The 21135-nt window shown below is 40.0% G+C and overlaps 1 protein-coding gene and 1 long non-coding RNA gene across 39 annotated transcripts in view; one reads left to right on the plus strand and one right to left on the minus strand.

Moving 5' to 3' along the window:
* Positions 1–5686: 5686 nt before the first annotated feature.
* LOC135965598 (uncharacterized) lies at positions 5687–6222 on the minus strand. Of its 2 annotated transcripts, none has more exons than XR_010578563.1 (2): positions 6076–6222; positions 5687–5969 (listed from the first exon to the last, which is right to left on the minus strand). It is a non-coding gene; the product is annotated as an uncharacterized lncRNA (long non-coding RNA). The 2 variants fall into 2 exon arrangements; XR_012419159.1 differs by having other exon boundaries at positions 6072–6222.
* A 110-nt stretch (positions 6223–6332) lies between these two features.
* The window catches only part of TASP1 (taspase 1), a 443904-nt gene continuing 429101 nt past the window's right edge, over positions 6333–21135 (plus strand). For 28 of the 37 annotated variants that reach the window (XR_012419143.1, XR_012419138.1, XR_012419139.1 and 25 more), the window contains exons 1-3: positions 6333–6358; positions 15868–16086; positions 20714–20781. Coding sequence is in view for 7 of the 37 variants with exons in the window: in XM_065522748.2 (XP_065378820.1) it covers positions 15942–16086; positions 20714–20781 (213 nt within the window). In the remaining 30 variants the exon portion in view is untranslated. Of the gene's footprint in view, positions 6695–15867; positions 16087–20711; positions 20782–21135 lie in introns of those variants that run through there. The other 9 variants (XR_012419142.1, XM_074004753.1, XM_074004756.1 and 6 more) reach the window with 2 other exon arrangements.

Raw genomic sequence — 21135 nt, forward strand, 5'->3', positions numbered from 1 at the left:
AGAAGGCAATCCCATTCACAATAGCCACAAAAGAATGAAATACCTAGGAATGCACTTAACCAGGGAGGTGAAAGATCTCTACAGTGAGAATTACAAAACACAGCTGAAAGAAATCACAGACAACACAAACAAAACATTCCATGCTTATGGATAGGAAGGATCAATATTGTTAAAATGGCCATACTGCCCAAGGCAATTTATAGATTTAATGCTAATGCTACTCCTATCAAACTACCATGACATTTTTCACGGAATTAGAAAAAAACTATTCTAAAATTCATATGGGACTCCAAAAGAACCCAAATAGTGAAAGCAATCCTAAGCAAAGAGAACAAAGCTGAAGGCATGACACTACCTGACTTCAAACTATACTACATGGCTACAGTAATCAAAACAGCATGGTACTCATACAAAACGGACACCTAGACCAATGAAACAGAATAGAGAGTCCAGAAATAATGTCTCACACCTGCAACTATCTGATATTCAACAAAGCTGACGAAAACAATCAATGAAGAAATGACTCCCTATTCAACAAATGGTTCTGGGATAACTGGTTAGCCATATGCAGAAGATTGTAACAGGACCCCTTCCTTTTACCATATACAAAAATCAACTCAAGATGGATTAAAGACTTTAATGTAAAACCCAAAACTATAAAAACCCTAGAGGAAAACCTAGAAAATATGATTTTGGACATAGGCTTTGGCAAAGATTTTATGATGAAGTATTCAAAAGCAATTGCAACAAAAACAAAAATAGACAAGTGGGACTTAATTAAGCTAAAGAACCTCTGCACAGCAAAAGAAACTATCAACATGGTAAATTTACAACCTACAGAATGGGAGAAAATATTTGCAAACTATGCATCTGACATAGGTGTAATCCAGAATCTGTAAGGAAATTAAACAAATTAACAAGCCAAAACAAAAAAACTCCATTAAAAAATGGGTAAAGGACATGAGCAGACATTTCTCAAAAGAAGACAAATGTATCCAACAAGCTTATGAAAAAATGTTCAACATCATTAATCATTAGAGGAATGAAAATCAAAACCACAATGAGATATCATGTCATACCTGTCAGAATGGCTATTACTAAAAAGTCAAAAGACAACTGATGCTGACGAGGTTGTGGAGAAAAGGGAATCCTTATACACTGCTGGTGGGAATGTAAATTAGTTCAGCCACTGTGGAAGGCAGTCTGAAGATTTCTCAAAGAACTTAAAACAGAACTACCTTTTAACCCAGCAATCCCATTACTGGTATATGCCTAAAGGAATATAAATTGTTCTACCATAAAGACACACATGCATATGTTCATCGCAGCACTATTCACAACGGCAAAGACATGCAGTCAACCTAGATGCCCATCAACGATGGACTGGACAAAGAAAACGTGGTACATATACACTATGGAATACTATGCAGCCATAAAAGAGAATGAGAGCATGTCCTTTACAGCAACATGGATGACGCTGGAGGCCATTATCCCAAGCAAACTAACGCAGGAAGAGAAAACCAAATATCACATTTTCTCATTTGTAAGTGGGAGCTAACACATGGACACAATGCAGGGAGCAACAGACACCTGGACCTACTTGGAGGTACATAGTGGGAGGAGGGTGAGGATCAAAAAACTACCTATCAGGTACTATGCTTATTACCTGGGTGACAAAATAATCTGCACACCAAACTCCTGCAGCACACAATTTACCCATGTAACAAACCTGTACGTGTACTCCTGAACCTAAAATAAAAGTTGGAAAGAAAAAACAATATAATGGATAAATTATCACAGTGAAATACCACATGGCAAGGAGAATAAACATCCAACGTGGACTCATCTCAAAGTATGACATTAATGCACATAAAAGAGTTTTCATACTGTAAAATTCCATTCATGTAATGTTTAAATATAGAGAAAATGGATGTGTGATGTTAGATGTCAGCATTACCCCGGGGCCAGGTCATGATTTTTCTCACTTGGTCTGAGGAATGGTTATACACTGTGTTTACTATATGAAGAGTCATCAAGCTGTACTTTCCTGTATTTATGTTTAACATCAATAAAATATTTTTTTTTCTTTTTAAATGTCTGTCCTAGCTGGGTGCAGTTGCTCACACCTGTAGTCCCAGCTACTTGGGAGACTTAGGCAGGAGGATAGCTTGATCCCAGGAGTTTGAGGCTGCAGGGATCCATGGTAGAACCGCTACACTCCAGCCTGGGTGCTACAACAAGACACTGTCTCAAAAAAATAATAATAAATAAAGATAGCCCCATCTTTATGGAACTGACTTTACAGGAGAGATGATTAATACACTAAATGAATGGGGAAAATTTTAGAGGATTAGTTGGGGCTGTGTGCTACTGATAGAGATAAAACAGGAAGGAGAACAGATAGGGGAGTGTGATTGCAATTTAAAACAAGGTGGTTAGGAAAAAGTGATTGAGAAGCTGACGCTGCTTCTGGTTCAGAAAATTGTATTTAATGTTTATAACAAGCTTATGAGAATAGGGGGACACTCTTTACATGTTACAATAAAAAAACTAAGAGATTGCAGAGAAAGGTGTTAAATCAAAAACTGGTCAGTTTGTTGTGCAGGAAGCACATTTATATTGCCCTGTGAATGGGGGATGACAACATAGCTGGTCAGATAATTGACAGACAACAAGGATGAAACCAGAGATGGCAGGTAGGCCACGTTTCATCTTACCAGTCTTTGTCAGGGCTCCGAAGACAATGTGTTGTCATCAGGGCTTGACATGGGAGTCAAGTAATCTCTGGATTATTTGCCTTGGTCAAAATTTTATAAATTAAAGAAGAAAAAATGAATTTATTGGAAGGATAGGGAGTACCTAAGATAACTGAAAGAAAAACTAAGGAAGCAGGTTTTGGAAAAATACAAGCACTGGAACAGTAATAGGGAACCCTGTAACCTCGGTTGAATGAACAACTGCGTTTACTCTTTGCATTATTGCTGTCAGTTTTCAAATTCTAGGCAACAAGCAGCTTTAGCTTAGCATGGGTCAGTTGATCATCCCATGGAGCATCCTGATGGACAGTCCAACTTACACTGGGTGCAAGTGGTGAAGGGCAATCACTGGAAGTGAAGTTGGGTGCTGTCAGGAGAATAAGAAGGAATTTATGCTGGGCAGGGGAAACAACTGTTGTCTACCATAGGACTGCTTGAAGGGTTGTTGTAGTCCATCTATAATTGAAACTTTCTTTTTTCCACGTGGTAGGCAAAATTCTAAGATGGCCTGCAAGATTTCTGTGCCGGTGCACAGACACTGAATGATCCTCTCCCCTGGAATGTGGATGGAAGCTAAGAATATGATGGCCATCCCTCCTGAAACTTGACGACTAATCATTGACTCTGTGTTCATCAAAGGAGAGATTATCCTGGGGGACCTGACCTAATCAGTTGAGTCCTTTCAAGGTGGAAAAGTCAGAGAGGACTGCTCCTCCTGACCTTGAAGAAGACGAAAGCGGCCAGCTCTACAGCTGCAAGGATTTGAATTCTGCCAATCACCTGAATGAACTTGGGGAATCGCTCTGGGCATCCCATGAGATGGCAGCTCTGGCTGACATCTTGATTTCAGCCTTCTGAGATCTGAGCAAAGACCTGTGGACACCTGATCCACAGAAACGGAAATACTACATTTATATTGTCTTAAGCAGCTGAATTGGTGTTAACTTGTCAAACAACAATTGAAAACTATCACTATTGTTATGCTACATTTCTGACACATGTGTTAAAGCAATAGTGTTTTCCAAGAATACAAAACAAAGAGAGACCCCCAGGGAACCAGGAGAGGGGGGCTTACTTAGAGTGCAAATATCAAGATGCAGCAGACATGATTATTTGAGATAAAGGAAGTAATTCCTCAGCTTGCTGCTCTTCCGGGTTTGGGAGAGGTGTGAACAGGAAGAGGGAGGCTATCAGATTTTTTTCTGAAGGAGATTTACTAGTATAGACTTTCCTTTCATATTTAACATGTTGAGTGAATCAGATAGATATTACAACTGTTGACTGTTAATATTTCAAAGGATCTCATTGTTACCGTACCCAGTGCAGGTTAAAAATGTTAAAAATTGGGTCTGGGCCAGGCGGGGTGGCTCATGCCTGTAATCCCAGCACTTTGGGAGGCTGAGATGGGTGGATCACCTAAGGTCAGGAGCTCGAGACCAGCCTGGCCAACAAGACGAAACCTCGTCTTTACTAAAAAGACAAAAATTAGCTGGGCGTGGTCACAGGCACCCATAATCCCAGCCACTGGGGAGGCTGAGGCAGGAGAATCACTTGAACCGGGGAGGCGGAGGTTGCAGTGAGCTGAGATGGTACCACTGTATTCCAGCCTGGGCAACAGAGTGAGACTCTGTCTCAATAATAATAAAAAAGGGTCCAAAGAAATTTGTTACTTTTACTTGAGCAGTATTAACCTACCAGAGGATGGCCTGTGTGGCATCTGGGTGTGATACCCAAGATAAAAGTATACAGAGCAGCACTGGGAGATGATTATTATAATGTAGTTAAATTCCAGGACAGTAGGTAAGAAGGTTGCCTAAGAAATGGAAGGGAGCATGTCTATGTCTTTTTAAAACTTTAACATCTTTTCTTTTATTCCTGCTGGTTCTAGTTAATATTGCTGTGTAAAAATCCATTTCAAATTTAAAGGTGCAAAAGAACAACTATTTTATTATGCTGATGGATTCCGCGGGTGAAGTATTCAGAAAGGGCACAATGCAGATGGTTTGTATCTGCTCCCTTATGCCTGTGCCAAACTTTCTGGCACGAAATAGCAAGGGCCCCATTTTCTCCAGCTTCTAATAACATCTTCCTTAGCTCCCTTTAAGCCCTCATTGGCAGCTTCCTCAAGTCCTTTTAGACTCTTGTTAATACTTTGGTTCCCTTCCCGCTCTTGCTGCTTCACCTAGTTCCAAAGCCAATGCCACATGTTTTACTTTTATGATGTTATTATGTTATGTTTTGTTATAATATCCATCCTACTTCTATGTAACAAAATCGGTTTCAGTTACTATTGCTATATAAAAACTGTTATTCTTACTATGTAATAAACTTCTTCCCCTTGCCCCGCCCTAAGAAGTCAGTGGTAGAAGAGAAAGAAAAAAAAGCCCTAAGTTACATAATAAAACCACATAGGCTATATTTATAATAATGGTATCAGTGGTTCTCCAACTTTTTGGTCTCAGGATACCTTTATACTCCCCAAAATAGTAGGGAACACTCCAAAGCTTTTGTTTCTGTGGGTTACATCTATTAATATTTGCTATATTAAAAATTGAACACAAAAGTGAAATGTGGCTGGGTGCGGTGGCTCACGCCAGTAATCCCAGAACTTTGGGAGGCCAAGGCAGGCGGATCACCTGAGGTCAGGAGTTCGAGACCAGCATGGCCAACATGGTGAAAACTTGTCTCTACTAAAAATACAAAAAATTAGTCGGGTGTGGTAGCCGGCGCCTGTAATCCCAGCTACTAGGGAGTCTGAGGCAGGAGAATCGCTTGAGCGGGGAGGGGGCGGGGGCGCGGAGGTTGCAGTGAGCTGAGATCTTGCCATTGCATTCCAGCCTGGTTGACAAAGCGAAACTCCATCCAAAAAAACAAAACAAAAACAAAACCTGAAATGTTAAAAAGTTATTTAAAATAACAATAAGAAACCATTATATGTTAATATAATTAACACATTTTAATGAAGAATAAATTTTCCAAAAACAAAAAAATGTGGTAAGGAAAGTGTTATCTTTTGCATTAGTGTAAATTCCTCTACATCTGGCTTAAAGAAGCCAGGTAGATTCTCATTTCTTTCTTTACATTCAGTTCGACGTGATGTTTTGGTTGAAGTATAAGGAAAATCCATCAGTCATGGGTCCTGGGGAAGGGTCGTGCCCCAACTCCTACAAGCAATCCAGGCAGGACCTTAGTTTTCCCTACCGTATAAGAGTGCTGTAAGGATTGAAAGAAAGTAAGCTCTTAAGCGACACCTAGATAAATGATGGTCAGTTTAATTTCATTTCTTATCACAGCATTAGTCTGCCAACCACTCACATACAATCATATCCTGCGGGCTTATTCAGGGGCGGGGTGGGGAGAGATAGGCAACAGCGCATGCGCAGCTCAGACCGAAGCCCCAGGTGGAGTTCGCGCTGCACCTCTGAGGCCAGGTGAGCCGCTCCGAAGTGGAGGGCGGAGTCAGAGCAGCTTGTGGAAGCCTGCTTCCGGCCACGTGGTACCATGAATGACCAATGGGAAGACTTGATGTCACCCCCGCTTCCTCACCCTGGCAACGGGCGGGTGACTACTTCCGGTGCAGTGAAGGCTCGGGGCTGAAGCGGGTGAGTGTCCCTCTTTCCCACGCTGTCCGCGCGGCTGCCGCCTCGGTGCTGCTGGCTCTGTGTGTGGGCCCCGAACGCTCGCTGGGACGTCCTCTCGGGTCCGAGAGGGGGCGGCGCGCAGGACACCCCTTGCCCGGGGCGGGGCTAGAGGAGGGGGCCAGGATGTCCCTCGTTCCCTAGTCTTGGTCGCTCTTGGCCCCGTAGTCCCCCTTCCCAGCCTCATCTCCGGCTTGACGTCCTCGTGGCCATCGGGGAAGGACTGTCTGTACGTGGGGAGTTCTCGCAGTCCTTCACCCACTTTGCAGTCTCGGTCTGGAGATGTCTCAAGAGTCCGAGGTTCGCAGAGAGCCGAGAATGTGCGCCTTGTTCTGGGTGGCGGTTTGGGGCCAAGGCAGCCCCTTACTTAGTAATAGAGGCCTGATGAGAGTCCTGCGGGTCGTTAGCATTTACTACTCAGGAGGGAGAGGAAGAGGAGGAGAAGGAGGAGGAAAGGACCGAGAAGATGGAGCAGCTGGAGAAGAGGGGGAAAAGCAGGAGCTGGAGGTGTCCTGGAAATCGAGGGCATCATGTTTCCGGGAGGAGGGAGTTCAACTTTCCTGGCTTCTGTAGGGGAGGGGAAGGAAAGGTATTTTAGGGACCATTAGATTGCCGAATTATTATTATTCTGTATTAGCTAAGGAATTTGTACTTACGTTCTTGGGAGTTTAATAATTTATCTTTTTGTTTGTTGTAAATAAAACTTTTTCCCACCACTTAAAAAAAGCAGTGCTTATTAAGGAATATCTGGAAAATGCAGAAATAGTTATAAAGAGATCACCTATAGTTCTGCCAACCCAGCACTTTGATCTTTTTCTAATATTTTATTCATATTAACCTATTTGTGATCATAACGTATGCATGTAAAATGCGGTTATAACTAAGAGGCACAGTTACATACATTGTATTCATTGCACGGATAGATTGTCTTTTTTCCTCTTGAGAAAGTCTTATTAAGGTATTCATACACCATATAATTTATTCTTTTAAATTGTACATTTCAGTGGTTTTTCTCATATTCACAAAGTTATACACCCATCACCACTATCCACTTTCAGAACATTTTCATCATCCCCCAAAGCAATCCTGTACTCATGACAGTCACTCCCCATTAGATTCTCCCCTTTCTCTCCCAGACCTTGCAACCACTAATCTACTTTCTGTGTCTGTGGATTTTCCTATACTGGCATTTCATGTAAATGGAATCATAGAATATATGGCCTAAGTTGTCTGGTGTCTTTCGGTTAGTATGTTTTCAAGGTTCATCAATGTCTGTGTATCAGTATTTCATTCTTTTTTATGAATGGGTAATGTTCCATTGTGTGAATATACCACATTTTGCTCAGCCATCATCAGTGGATGGACATTTAGGTTGTTTACAGGTTTTGGCTGTTTTGAATAATTCTGCTATAAACATCTGTGTACAAGTTTTTGTATGGACGTATGTTTTCAGTTGTTTTGGGTATATACCTAGAAGTGGAATTGGTGGGCATATGGTAACTCTATGTTTAACTTTTTGAGTAAGTGCCACATGTTTTCCAAATTGGTTGCACCATTTTACGTTCCCACCGGCAGGTTATAAGGGTTCTGATTTCTTCATATCCTTGGGAGCACTTATCTTTCTTTTTGGTTATAGCAGTCTTAGTGCTTATAAAATGGTAGCTCATTGTAGTTTTGATTTGCATTTCACTGATGGCTAATAATGTTGAGCATCTTTTAATGTGCTTACTGACCTTTTGTATATCTTTGGAGAAATGTCCGTTTACTTCCTTTGCCTATTTTTAAATTGAATTGTCTTATTTTAAAGTTGTATGAGTTCTTCCTATATTCTAAATGTAAGTCCCTTTCCAGATACATGATTTGCAATATTTTCTTGCATTTTCTCCCATTTTATGTGTTGTCCTTTTACTTTCTTGTGGTGTCCTTTGAGGAACAAAAATTTAAAATTTTTGTGTGGCAGCTCGCACCTGTAATCCTGGCACTTTGGGAGGCCAAGGCGGGTGGATCACTTGAGGTCAGGAGTTCGAGATCAGCCTGGCCAACATGGTGAAACCCCCATCTCTACTAAAAATACAAAAATTAGCCAGGCGTGGTGGCGGGCGCCTTTAATCCCAGCTACTTAGGAGGCTGAGGCATGAGAATCGCTTGAACCTGGGAGGTGGAGGTTGCAGTGAGCTGAGATCAGGCTGCTGCGTCTAGCCTGAGCAACAGAGTGAGACTCCGTCTCCAAAAAAAAAAAAAAAAAAAAAAAAAGGTTTAAAATTTTGGTGCAGTCTGATTTATCTATTTTTTTTCTTTGCTTGCTTGTGCTTCGATGTCATATCCAAGAAACCATTGCCAGACCCAAGGTCATAAATATTTACCCCTGTGTTTCCTTCTAAGAGTTTTATAGTTTTAGCTCTTACATTTAGGTCTTTGATCTACTTAGAATTTTTTTTTCAAAGACTTGTCAAGTGCAATAGGGAGGATATTTAGAGTTAATTTTTCTATACGATGTGAGGTAGGAGTTCAGTTTCATTCTGTTGCATGTAGATATCCAGTTTCAGCATCATTTGACGAAAGGACTGTCCTTTCCTCCATTGAATGGTGTTGACACCCTTGTTGAAAATTAGTTGATCATAAAAGTGTAGGTTATTGTTTTCTTAATGGTTTTTCTGTATTGGACATTTAGGTTGCTCCCAGATTTTTGTTATTTTAAATTATCCTGTGTTAAACACAGTATAAAAGGCATAAAATCTTTTGTCTATTTAGTTATTTTGGTAGAAAGTTTTCTCAGAAGTGGAATTACTGGTTCAAAGGTGAATTTAAGTATGTCCTGGAAGTTCATTTAATGCTGGGCGTGGTGGCTCACGCCTGTAATCCCAGCACTTTGTCTCTACTAAAAATACAAAAAATAAAATTAGCCCGGCATGATGGTGTGCGCCTGTAATTCCAACTACTCAGGAGGCTGAGACACAAGAATGGCTTGAACCTGGGAGGCAGAGATTGCAGTGAGCTGAGATCACGCCATTGCACTTCAGCCTCGGTGACAGAGTGAGACTCTGTCTCAAAAAAAAAAAAAAAAAGCAACAACACAGTTATTTATTCATGAGTTATAATAGCTTAAGAACTGGATTTCTGTCAAAGCCCTTTGCTGTAAGATGGATGAATTCCATGACTTACTTCCTTTTTCAACTGCTTCTTAAAGAATAAGCAAACCTACAGCAAAAAACTTTAACACCACAGCAACAGGGCACGTGGTAGTTTTCAAAGTGGTGTAAAGAAAAAAAAAATGTGTCATCACATAGTAGGAAAATAAAACAATCTTTTAGAGAGATGAGACAAGATTTAGATCTTAAAATAGTGCCATGAAAGTCCCTGCAGAAAGAACAATGTTATAGACTGCATTTCTCTCCTGGCCTTGATAATCAAATTAATGTGAACTCATCTTGGTCTCAGATACGGCCACCTTAAATCGTCTCTTTTGGTAGATAGTACCAAGTAAAAAAAAAAAAATTCAAATGTAAGAGGCTATTAGGAGAAGATTAAGTTTCCCTTTCATCCTTGCCCCTTAGTCGGCTAGTTCTCCTTAGAGGCATCTGTGGTGATTTGTGTCTGTATAGACTTGTTTCTACGTAGAGTATCTCTGGAAAGATAGTATATATACACAAAATTATACATTTAGAGGCTCTTGATACTTACAAATTTTCTTTTTCAAAATGGTTATATCAGTTTATGGTGCCAGTACAGTGCTAGTAAGGAAAATTTCATTTTGGTTTGTATGTTTTTGAATATTGTTTCTCTAATATTGGATACCTAATTTAAATGTCCTCTTTCATGTATTGCCTGATCATGTCTTTTGGCCTGGTATTTGTTTTGATTGGAGTTACCCTTTATGAGCTTTCTTTTGGCAGCCTTTTTTAGATGGTTGTTTTATGATAGCCTGGATTTGGTAAGAAAAGTTAACATGCCTATGAGCTGAACAAGAGTTGAGCAAAAGGAAGTTAAATGCTTTAGGGAGAGATCTGTGGGATTTGGAAAGTTGAGAGCAACCCAAACTGACTTTAAGGTGAGATAGAAGTGGGTAGTGCTATTGAGAAAAAGGAGTAATATGGAAATAACTAGATTTTGGGAAAAGATGAGCGTGTTTTGGTTAGGCCAAGAGTGAGGTGGACCTGGACTGAACTATCCATAAAACTTGTGGCTGTAGCTAAGACAGAAGATAAAGTTAGGAATCATCTGATTTGCTGAGAAGATAGTTTTGAAAGGTTGGCAGTAGATGAAATTGCTGAAGGTTAGCCGGGAGTGGTGGCTCACGCCTGTAATCTCAGCACTCTGGGAGGCTGAGGTGGGTGGATCACCTGAAGTCAGGAGATCGAGACCAGCTTGGCCAACATGGGATTCCCATCTCTACTAAAAATACAGAAATTAGCCAGGCGTGGTGGCACGTGCCTTTACTCCTGGCCACTCAGGAGGCTGAGGCAGGAGAATTGCTCGAACCTGGGAGGCAGAGGTTGCAGTGAGCTGAGGTTGTGCCGCTGCACTCCAGCGTAGGCGATAGAGCGAGACTCCGTCTCAAAAAAAAAAAAAAAAAAAGGAAAACTTGAAGGAAACATTTGTGATTGGGGTCAGAGGTGGGTTGTGAACTAGGATAGTAGATTTCTGTGTTGCCAAGGAAAGCAAGTGATCAAGAGAATCAAAGGTTGCAAGCAGAATATTAAGAAAAGGTCACTGGGTTTAGTAACTTGGGAAAGGTACAATTTATGGGAAAAAAGACTTTTTTTTTTAAACAGATTAATAAGATCAGTTTATCCATTTAAAGTCTACCCAATGTATCAATTTGCCCATTCAAAGTGTACAATTCAGTGGTATGTAGTGTATTCACAGAGTTGTGCAACCATTACCAAATTCAACTTTAGACCTTTTTTTTTTTTTCGAGATGGAGTTTCGCTCTTGTTGCCCAGGCTGGAGTGCAGTGGTGCGTTCTCTACTCACTGCAACCTCCGCCTCCTGGGTTCAAGTGATTCTCCTTCCTCAGCCTCCCAAGTAGCTGGGATTACAGGCACCCGCCACCGCGCCCGGCTAATTTTTGTATTTTTAGTAGAGATGGGATTTCGCCATGTTGACCAGACTTGTCTTAAACTCCTGACCTCAGGTGATCCACCCGCCTTGACCTCCCGATGTGCTAGGATTACAGGCGTGATCCACTGCACCTGATCCTAGAACATTTTTATCAGCACAAAAAGAAAGCGCTCCCATTAGCAATCCCTCTCCATCACCGTACCCTCCTTCTCTCCAGCCCTAAGCAATCTCAAATCTACCGTCTGTCTCTTTAGATTTGCTTATTCTGGACATTTCATATAAATGGAATCATACAATATGTGGCCATTTGTGTCTGTTTTTTTTCATTGTTTCAATATTCTTTAATGACATAGTGTGTGTCAGCACTGTATTCCTTTTTGTGGTTGAATAATGTTCCATTGTGTGACTAAGCCACATTTTGTTTATCCATCATCAGTTGACGGACCTTTAGGTTGTTTTTAGGTGCTGTGAAAAATATTGCTATGAATATCCATGTATAAGTTTTTGTGTAGCATATGTTTTGAGTTCTCTTGGGTATATACCTAGAAGTGGAATTCTTGGGTCATAGCATAACTCTGTTTAACTTTTTGAGCAACAGTTGCAGAGGATAGACAGGTTGCCAGTGTTATTTAGAAACAATCATGATGAATTTTAATATCATTACTAGGAGGAAATTGCAAAATGTCTGTGTTCAAACATTTCAGAAATAAAGCCATTATTAAAATGATCTATAGAATTTTTTTTTTTTTTTGGTCTAAACCTATTATGTGCCTATGTTTCTCTTTTTGTTGGAAACCTTTTGTGTTGAGTGTTACCTCAAAGGTTAGCTGAAGTATTAGACATTTTTCTTGTGGATCTATGTATTGATTTAAGTACACTTAAAGCAGTTTCACATAATGATTTGTTACAATGATTACAGATACGATGAAAATGTCACAGAGATATTTGATGATAATCTACAGTCATGATGTATTTTTCTCCCTCATCTTAACTGTAAAGATCAAATACTGTGATTTCCCTCCCTCGCATTTGGATTTCCTGTAGTTTATGCATCCCGGAAATTCAATATTCAGAGAAACATACTTGCCCTGTTTTGGTTCTTTGGCTTAGCTCATTACCTAGTGTTCCCGTAAATGAATAAATGAATAAAATCTTTTTTGTAAGTAATTCAGATGGTTCAAATTTGAAAGGTTCAAAGGGGTGAACAGTGAAATTTCTATCCCATCTTTTGCTATTAGTTATCCAAATCTCCTTTGGTAATCAGTATTGTATGACTTTTTTGTTTATCCATCCAGATTTATACTTTGCATATGGTACTGCAAATACTTCTGTACCATACCTTAACAAATTAGTTATTTCCATTCCTTTTTTACTTACCAAATGTGTTTGAGACTGTTACATATATTTTTATCAAGTTTTCTCATTGTTTCCAATGGCTGCTTTTATTTTTAACCACTTCCATCAAGACATTTTTGGGTCTGTATCTTAATTTTGATTGATTTTACCAAATTGCTATTGTTGAGTCATACCAATTTATACTGCCACTAGCAACTTATGAGAGCTCCTGTTTTTCTGTACTCTCAAAATATGTTATTTTTGATTATTTGCCAATCTAAGTTAAAAAATGGTACTTAAGTGTAGTTTTATTTTGCATCTTTTTTTTGAGTGAGATTTAGCATTTTTTTGTCCAGTTAAGCTATTATGTAACTTTTCTGCAAACTGAGATTTGTCCATTTGCCCTTTTTTTTGTTTTTGTCTTTTGTTGGCACTCTTTTATTTATTAGATGTCAGACCTTTAATGAGTTATGAGTTAAACAAAAACTGATGTTGGAGCAGAAGTTGCTTCATTTCTAACTGAATAAAAAATATTTCAATAACCATTGGGAGTTGGAGGATAGAGTCATATATTGATAGTTCATTTAGTTGAGCTCCTTTCCCAGTCCAGTGGAACTTTAGGGCCAGCATTTTTGGAGGGGTTTGTTGAGCTTATATGTTTGCTAAATAAATATATTTCAGATAGTGTCTGAGGGAGGGTAGATTGCTCAAGAAATGGAATATTAATCACCTTCCACATTTTCTTTTTAGACAGTGTCGAGAAGCAATGTTTTAAAATCTCTCATATATATTAAAATTCCTGTTACATCCAACCATATAAAATGTTGATGTTATAATTGTGTTTGTATTTTCTTTTTTTTTTTTTTTTTGAGACAGATTCTTGATCTGTAGCCAGGCTGGAGTGCAGTGGTGCGATCTCCGCTCACTGCAACCTCCGCCTCCCGGGTCCTGGTTCAAGCGATTCTCCTGCCTTAGCCTCCTGACTAGCTGGGATTACAGGAATGCGCCACCATGCCCAGCTAATTTTTGCATTTTTAGTGGAGATGGGGTTTCACCATCTTGGCCAGGCTGGTCTTGAACTCCTGACCTTGTGATCTGCCTGCCTTGGCCTCCCAAAGTGCTGGGATTACAGGCGTGAGCCACTGCGCCCGGCCAAAAAAATAGGGAAATCTGTACTTTTTTTTTTTTTTTTTTGAGACAAAGTCTTGCTCTGTTGCCCAGGCTGGAGTGCAGTGGCATGATCTCAGCTCAGGGCATCCTCTGCCTCCCGGGTTCAAGGAATTCTCTGCCTCAGCTTCCTGAGTAGCTGGGATTACAGGTGCCTGCCACCATGCCTGGCTAATTAGTAGTGATGGTGTTTCATTATCTTGGCCAGGCTGATCTCAAACTCCTGACCTCGTGATTCACCTGCTTTGGCTTCCCAAAGTGCTAGATTACAGGCGTGAGCCATCGTGGCTGGCCAGTATTTTCTTACAAAATATAACTATTATAATTTCTTATTTATGAAAAAATACCTCAGATGACAGTGAGTCAAAGTAGTGTGAGGTTTCATAATCCATACTGCTTAGATGTGTTTTCATTTTAGCCGAAGCTCTTAATTTTCCAAAGCCTGAGTTTTCACTCAATCTGTATGTGTGCTTCTAGACTAATGGTCCCAAGCTCATTTCATGGCTGGGCCAAATATGATGGCATGATATAGACATGATGGCATTATAGGCTGACAGATGAACCCCTAAATTCACTTTGTCAACTCATACATGGCTAAATGATAGCCTATTTCAGAGAAATATTGTGAGAAATAACCAAAAGAAAATAAAAGTAACTGAGGCAGATTCTTGTGAAGTCTTTGGAAGAAAAACATGGTTAGGAAGGCAACCACCACCACAAAACAAAAACAAAACCAGGCATTTAAATTTACTGTTACTTAATAAAAATCAGCACTTTTGTAATAAAAATGTTTTCCTGCATTTATGAATCTATGTAAATATTTGAATGCAATGGTGTGTATATATGATTGATTTTAAACTATTTGTCTTATAGATAAAATGTTATGCAATAAAAATTAAATAGACTCTTAAGCCAAGAATTAAGGGAATTTAAAAATGCCACATAGCAGTGCTTCTCAGACTATCTCTGTTATAAAAGACCAGCTTTCAAAAATTTTCAATCCATTGTGGACCAATACTTAATGTAAAATACAAACAAAAACTCCCCAAATACCACCAAAAACCAAACATTCAAACAAATTTGAAACTTAAAAATAAAAACTCAAATTTTTGCTTGATTTAGCAGATAAAATTATTAAAAAAAACATGAGGAACTAGAAAAGAATTGTGAAAACTACACATATTGGTTATTGAAAATGTGCTTATAAAGCAACTAACGTGAATAAAATAATACTCTCTTGTGGGCTGGTAATAAACACTGGGATGCAGACTGTGTTCTGAGTAACCTGCTTTTTTTCTTTTTTTGGAATAGGCAGCTAAGTAACTTCTTTATGTTTCTTTTCTTTTCTTTCTTTCTTTTTTTTTTTTTTTTTTTTTGAGATGGAGCTTACTCTGTCTCCCAGGCTGGAGTGCAGTGGTGTGATCTCGGCTCACTGCAATCTCTGCCTTCTAAGTTCAAGCAATTCTCCTGCCTCAGCCTCCTGTGTAGCTGGGATTACAGGCGTGTGCCACCACACCAGCTAATTTTTTGTATTTTTAGTAGAGATGAGGTTTCACCATGTTGATCAGTCTGGTCTTGAACTCCTGACCTCAGGTGATCTACCTGCCTTGGCCTCCCAAAGTGCTGGGATTACAGGTGTGAGCCACTGCGCCCGGCCCCAAGCAGGTACTATCAGTGGACAGAGAGATTTAAATTCTAATCTTTTTATATTACCCAATTAAATAATTTTATCCAACTTCAGTGGGAATAAGAAAAAATAATTTTAATAAATAACTTTGATACCTTTTTTGTATTACCCAATTAAATAACTTAATAATAGGATTTTTGAATGTTATCTTTGCGTGAATTTGTGTAAGTAACTTGTGTATTGGTGGAAAGAATGTATACCATCTTTGCCTCTTTTCTTCTAGGGTAATTCCTCTCCTGCAGTTACTTTTGGATGGAAGTATGCCCCTTTCTCAATAGAAGATGGTAATCTTGGAGAATGACCATGGAGAAGGGGATGAGTTCTGGAGAAGGGCTGCCTTCCAGATCATCTCAGGTTTCGGCTGGTAAAATAACAGCCAAAGAGTTGGAAGCAAAGCAGTCCTATAAAGAGAAACGAGGCGGCTTTGTGCTGGTTCATGCAGGTAAGCTTTGTGGATAGCTTGGAAGATGCCAATCATGTCGATTTTTCTTTTTCTGCCTTGAAGTACACTGAGAATCCCATTTCACACTTGGAGGAGGCAAAACTGCTAGAGAGGAATTGGAACGAAAGCGATTGTTTGACTTTGATATAGTGAAGACCTTTTTTACTCCCCATTTAGAAGATCTTAGAATGGCAGCTCTTCCTTGGTCTTCACTTCCCTACCCCATTATCTACTTTAACTATGTAATAGATGTATTTAGGTTAGGTAGTATTAAAGCCACACAAAGTAATTTTTAAACTCTCGTTTATGTTTTTTAAAAATAATGTTGCTGCCGGAGGCTGAGGCAGAAGAATTGCTTGAACTCGGGAGGCAGAAATTGCAGTGAGCCGAGATCGTGCCACTGCACTCCAGCTTGGGCGACAAAGCGAGACTCCATCTCAAAAAATAAAATAAAATAAAATAAAATAAAATATTGCTGAAAAAATTGTATTGATTCCCGTGTTAGACTGTGGGTATATTAGGGCATAATTACACAATTTTTGAGCTAGTTCACCTTCTTTTTTTTTTTTTTTTGAGATGGAGTTTTACTCTCGTCGCCCAGGCTGGAGTGTAGTGGTGCGATCTTGGCTCACTGCAACCTCCACCTCCCAGGTTCAAGCAATTCACCTGCCTCAGCCACTTGAGTAGCTGGGATTACAGACGTCTGCCATCACATCTGTTAAATTTTTGTATTTTTAGTAGAGACGGGGTTTCACCATATTGGCCAGGCTGGTCTTGAACTCCTGACCTCGGGTCATCCACCTGCCTCGGCCTCCCAAAGTGCTGGGATTACAGGCGTGAGCCACCGCACCTGGCCCCCCTTCTTAATATTTTAAGTGAGGAACCTTAAGACAAGAGAAATTAAGTGACTTAAGTGACTTCAGCCACATTGCTGGTTGGTGCTAGAGCTAGCATAAGAAACACCTAAGTAGGCCCTTATGTCTCTGTCTAGTGCTTTTGATGCTATGTCAGCCTGTGATCTTTCTGCTTCAGAGGACCATGAGGACAGACAGAGTGAAGTTCATCCCCTGGGTCTCTCATTTTGAAAGGTCTGGGGTTACAGAGCAGTGCTGCTCTGCCCAGGTTTCCTCAGCAGGCTCTTTTTCCTTTGGTCATTTTTATTTCCTTGCATTCAGAGTCTACTTTCCATGACCTCCGTGAAGAGAGAAGGAATGTCTGGGTTTCCTTTTAACTTTCCCTGGGTAGTTAAGCAAGATGACAGCAGGATTAGCTTTGATATGGAATGAGGAGTAGAACTGTTTCTTCTTGTGAGACTGGTGTCCTGCCTGGCCATTAACCTTTGGCCATATCTAGACTGGGCAACCTGAGAAGCCTTATGTGAATCTAATCCAGAGTATCTAAAAAAATCCAAAAAAACAAAAATGAGGTTTAATTCCATTTTCTCACAGGTGCTTTTATAAGGAGGTGAGGTAAATTTACAGAAATAACCCAGTTAAAAGTAGACCTGGGACTAGAGCTTCTGCCTTCAGACTCCTAGTCTGTGTTCTCTCCACTACACTATGTTGATCATGCATCTTCCATGATCTTCCATGATAACAGTGAGTTACCATATTCAGAGTGAGGGTTTGGAAAGTGTAAAAGAAAGGTCTGAACGTTGTAACAGGCAATAACATAAAGCTTCAATTAGTTGGAAAGCCTTACTTTCTATAACTATCATGACCCTGTCCCTCCTCTCTTAGACAAAGACTAGATGATAATGGCCCTGCCAACCTTAAATAATGGAATTCAGAAGCTGTGATTCAATGTAGAGCTTATTCCCGCACAAAGCTTGAGCATGTCCACCTGGGAAACACTGACTCCAAACAAACGGGGTCAGTGTTCCAAGGTGGAGAAGTTAAAGTTTCATTTATATAAGTAGAGATAGAAAAAGTGTAGCAGGATAATAACATTTTCCATAGGAGACCAGTGCATAAGTTACAGCAATTTGATTGGTTACAGATTGCTACATCCTGAGGAAGATTACTTTTTACTTTGTGAGAAGGGGGAGTGATTTGAGAGGATCTTATCTCTGGTGTTGTTTGATCTTCCTAATTATTTACAGGAAAAAGGCAAAAGTTGTAACTGCGTGTTGTGTGACTCAGGCTGCATAGCCACCTTCTTCTCAAGGCTCGGAATGATGTAATGGTTCAACAATTGTTTTTTTTTTCTTTTTTTTTGAGACTAAGTTTCGCTCTTGTCGCCCAGGCTGCAGTGTTGTGATCTTGGCTTACTGCAAGCTTCACAATTCTCCTGCCTCAGCCTCCTGAGTAGCTGGGATTACAGGCACGTGCCACCATGCCCGGCTAATTTTTGTATGTTTAGTAGAGATGGGGTTTTACCATGTTGACCGGGCTGGTCTCAAACTCCTGACCTCAGGTGATCCACCCTCCTCGGCCTCCCAAAGTGTTGGGATTACAGGCGTGAGCCACTGCGCCCAGCTGGTTCAACAGTTGTAACTTTGAATTATTTAATTTCATACTCTCAGGTAAAGGTTGGTGCTGGGGGCCAGCAAGAAGAGTAGGAACTCTTGAGTTATGGTAGGATATTGTGTGAATTAAGTGACCCTCACTTCTAAATTATTAGAAAGTCAGAGTGATTGATTATGCAGAAGTGTGTATAAAATTCATGTCCTCATCCAGTGTAGAGCAGTTTTTTTAGCACTAGAGTAGACTTGCCCAAACTTTTGTGATTCATGTAGTAGATTCTTGATTTTTCCCACTGCCTATACTGTTTTATCTAATACTCAAACAACTAAACACTTTTTTATCTTAACAGTTGAAAGATGAAGTTTATGGTTACTTAAATGAAATAGCAGTATTACTTGCCATAAAGAGAAAATAACTTTAAACACAGTGCAGTCAAAACACTGTAATTAAATTTTAACTAGATCCTATTTGTCAGTGGCTTGGATCCTGAGCCTACCTTTCCATTGCTAAACAGGGAAATTAGCAAGTGTTAACCAGGACTTAAAGATATAGGGGGGCTCTGCTGAGACTTTTCTCTTATTATTTCAAAAGGATTTACATGTTAAGGCTATTAAATGCCCTTGTCCATGACACTGAAGTCATCTCTTTGGAATAGTATCCCGTGCTTTAGGAAATGCTGCTGAAAGACTGGGACCTCTGAGATCTAAGACAGCCAACTTGAGATCACCTATTCTTATAGAACAGTGAAGGGAGGCTCTGTGAATGTTCAGAGTTCTCTTGAAAAACAGGTTTAGGATTTGGGTATATTGTGGATTCTGGTGGCTTGGGCATCTCTGCTTTCCTGACTCCTTGTATGACATTTTCGTGGGTGAGTGCTTTCTCTACCTTGAGGAAAGGTGGGTTAGGTTTGTGTCAGAGTCTGCAGACCTGTAGGAATTCTAAGGCCTAGAGATGTAGCTTTTTTGTTTTTGTTTTTTGTTTTTTTTGAGTCAGAGTCTCACTCTGTTGCCCAGGCTGAAGTTCAGCGGCACGATCTTGGTTCACTGCAACCTCTGCCTCCCAGGTTCGAGCGATTCCTGTACCTCAGCCCCCTGAGTAGCTGTGATTACAGGCATGTGCCACCATGCATGGCTAATGTTTTTGTATTTTTAGGAGAAATGGGGTTTCTGCATGTTGGCCAGAATGGTCTCAAACTTCTGGCCTCAAGTGATCCTCCCGCCTCGGCCTCCCAAAGTGCTGGGATTATAGGCATGAGCCACTGCATTTGGCCTAGAGATGTAGTTCTTAACCTTCCTTACATTGGACCCGTATGGGGCTTTAGGGGTGGGTAGGGATAGGTGGTTCAGTGCTCTGTTAACAAACTTTGATTAGAGAGAGGCCTAATTAAGAGAGTTTAAGGGCTCTTGTCTTTGTCTCCTTCTTGTTTAGATTATTGTTAAGTCCCTAACTAAGCAAGTTATGTGTCCTTGTAGGGAAACCATTTTATTCAGAGCCATTCTCTTGAGAAAGTTCTTGGGTATTTGATTAAAAGACAGAGACCACTAGGAATTCTAATAGAGAGTCATGAATGTGCTGTCACTTAGCTTTCAGAGACACCCTGAGCTGCACTCTAGTGGGTGAGAGGATGTGAAGTGTTTGGTTAGGAATGGTATAGTTGGTGGTGGTTGTGGACATGTGAGATGTAAGACGCCTCAACTTCAAATGTTGTTCAGAAGCAATCCAGCTTTCTGAGTTATTCTTATGAATTCCGGATTTGAAACAGTAACTTCCCAAATGGCAGGGGCTTTCTGACGGTTTGCAAAGAGGAACCTGGAGGGACTTTGTCCCTGACACCTTCTGGGTTATTAGCTCCAGATCAAAAGAATTCCTGGTTTTAGAAAGAAGTTCTTGAAAAGAAGAGGGGAGGTGACTTGGTGAAGCCTCTTTGGGGACATGAGCTATTTTTAGGGCTTTTGGCAGGAAAAGGGCTTTTGAAAATGGAGATAAGGCATGGTATTAAAAAGGCTTACATTGGAGAAAAAAGTGATAAAACTCCATACAGTTAGGGCAATAGTTTTGTTTTTTACTAGGACAGCATCAGTTTATATGGAGTATTTTTATAAAGTAAGCAAGGTCTCTTGATATTTTAATAATTAACAACTGGATTTTATTTTCTACTATAGGTGCAGGTTATCATTCTGAATCCAAAGCCAAGGAATATAAACATGTATGCAAACGAGCTTGTCAGAAGGTATGAACACAATGTGTATGATCTAAGCATTTCAGTTTTGAACATAAAGCAATTTTACCTTGAAATTTAACATTTAAAAGTTTCGTTTCTAGGACAGTCTTGTGGTTTGGACTATGAAATTATTTTGCTCGTTTTTGTAGGGGATCGTTTTGTGTTGTTTTGTGTTTTTCTCCACATGATGCTTAGCTCTTTCCCCTCTTTCCCAGATTAAAGTCTGTTTTTTTTAATTGTGGGCACACAATCGTATCTCTTTTAATTGTTGCAATGATGTTGAACTTCTGTAGACAGAAGGATAGAGAAGACAGCTTAAAGGCAGTCAATGTGTTTTTCCATGAAGGGAAAAAAATAATGGGT

This window comes from Macaca fascicularis, chromosome 10, assembly GCF_037993035.2.
Source record: "Macaca fascicularis isolate 582-1 chromosome 10, T2T-MFA8v1.1".
Classification (NCBI taxonomy): domain Eukaryota; kingdom Metazoa; phylum Chordata; class Mammalia; order Primates; family Cercopithecidae; genus Macaca; species Macaca fascicularis.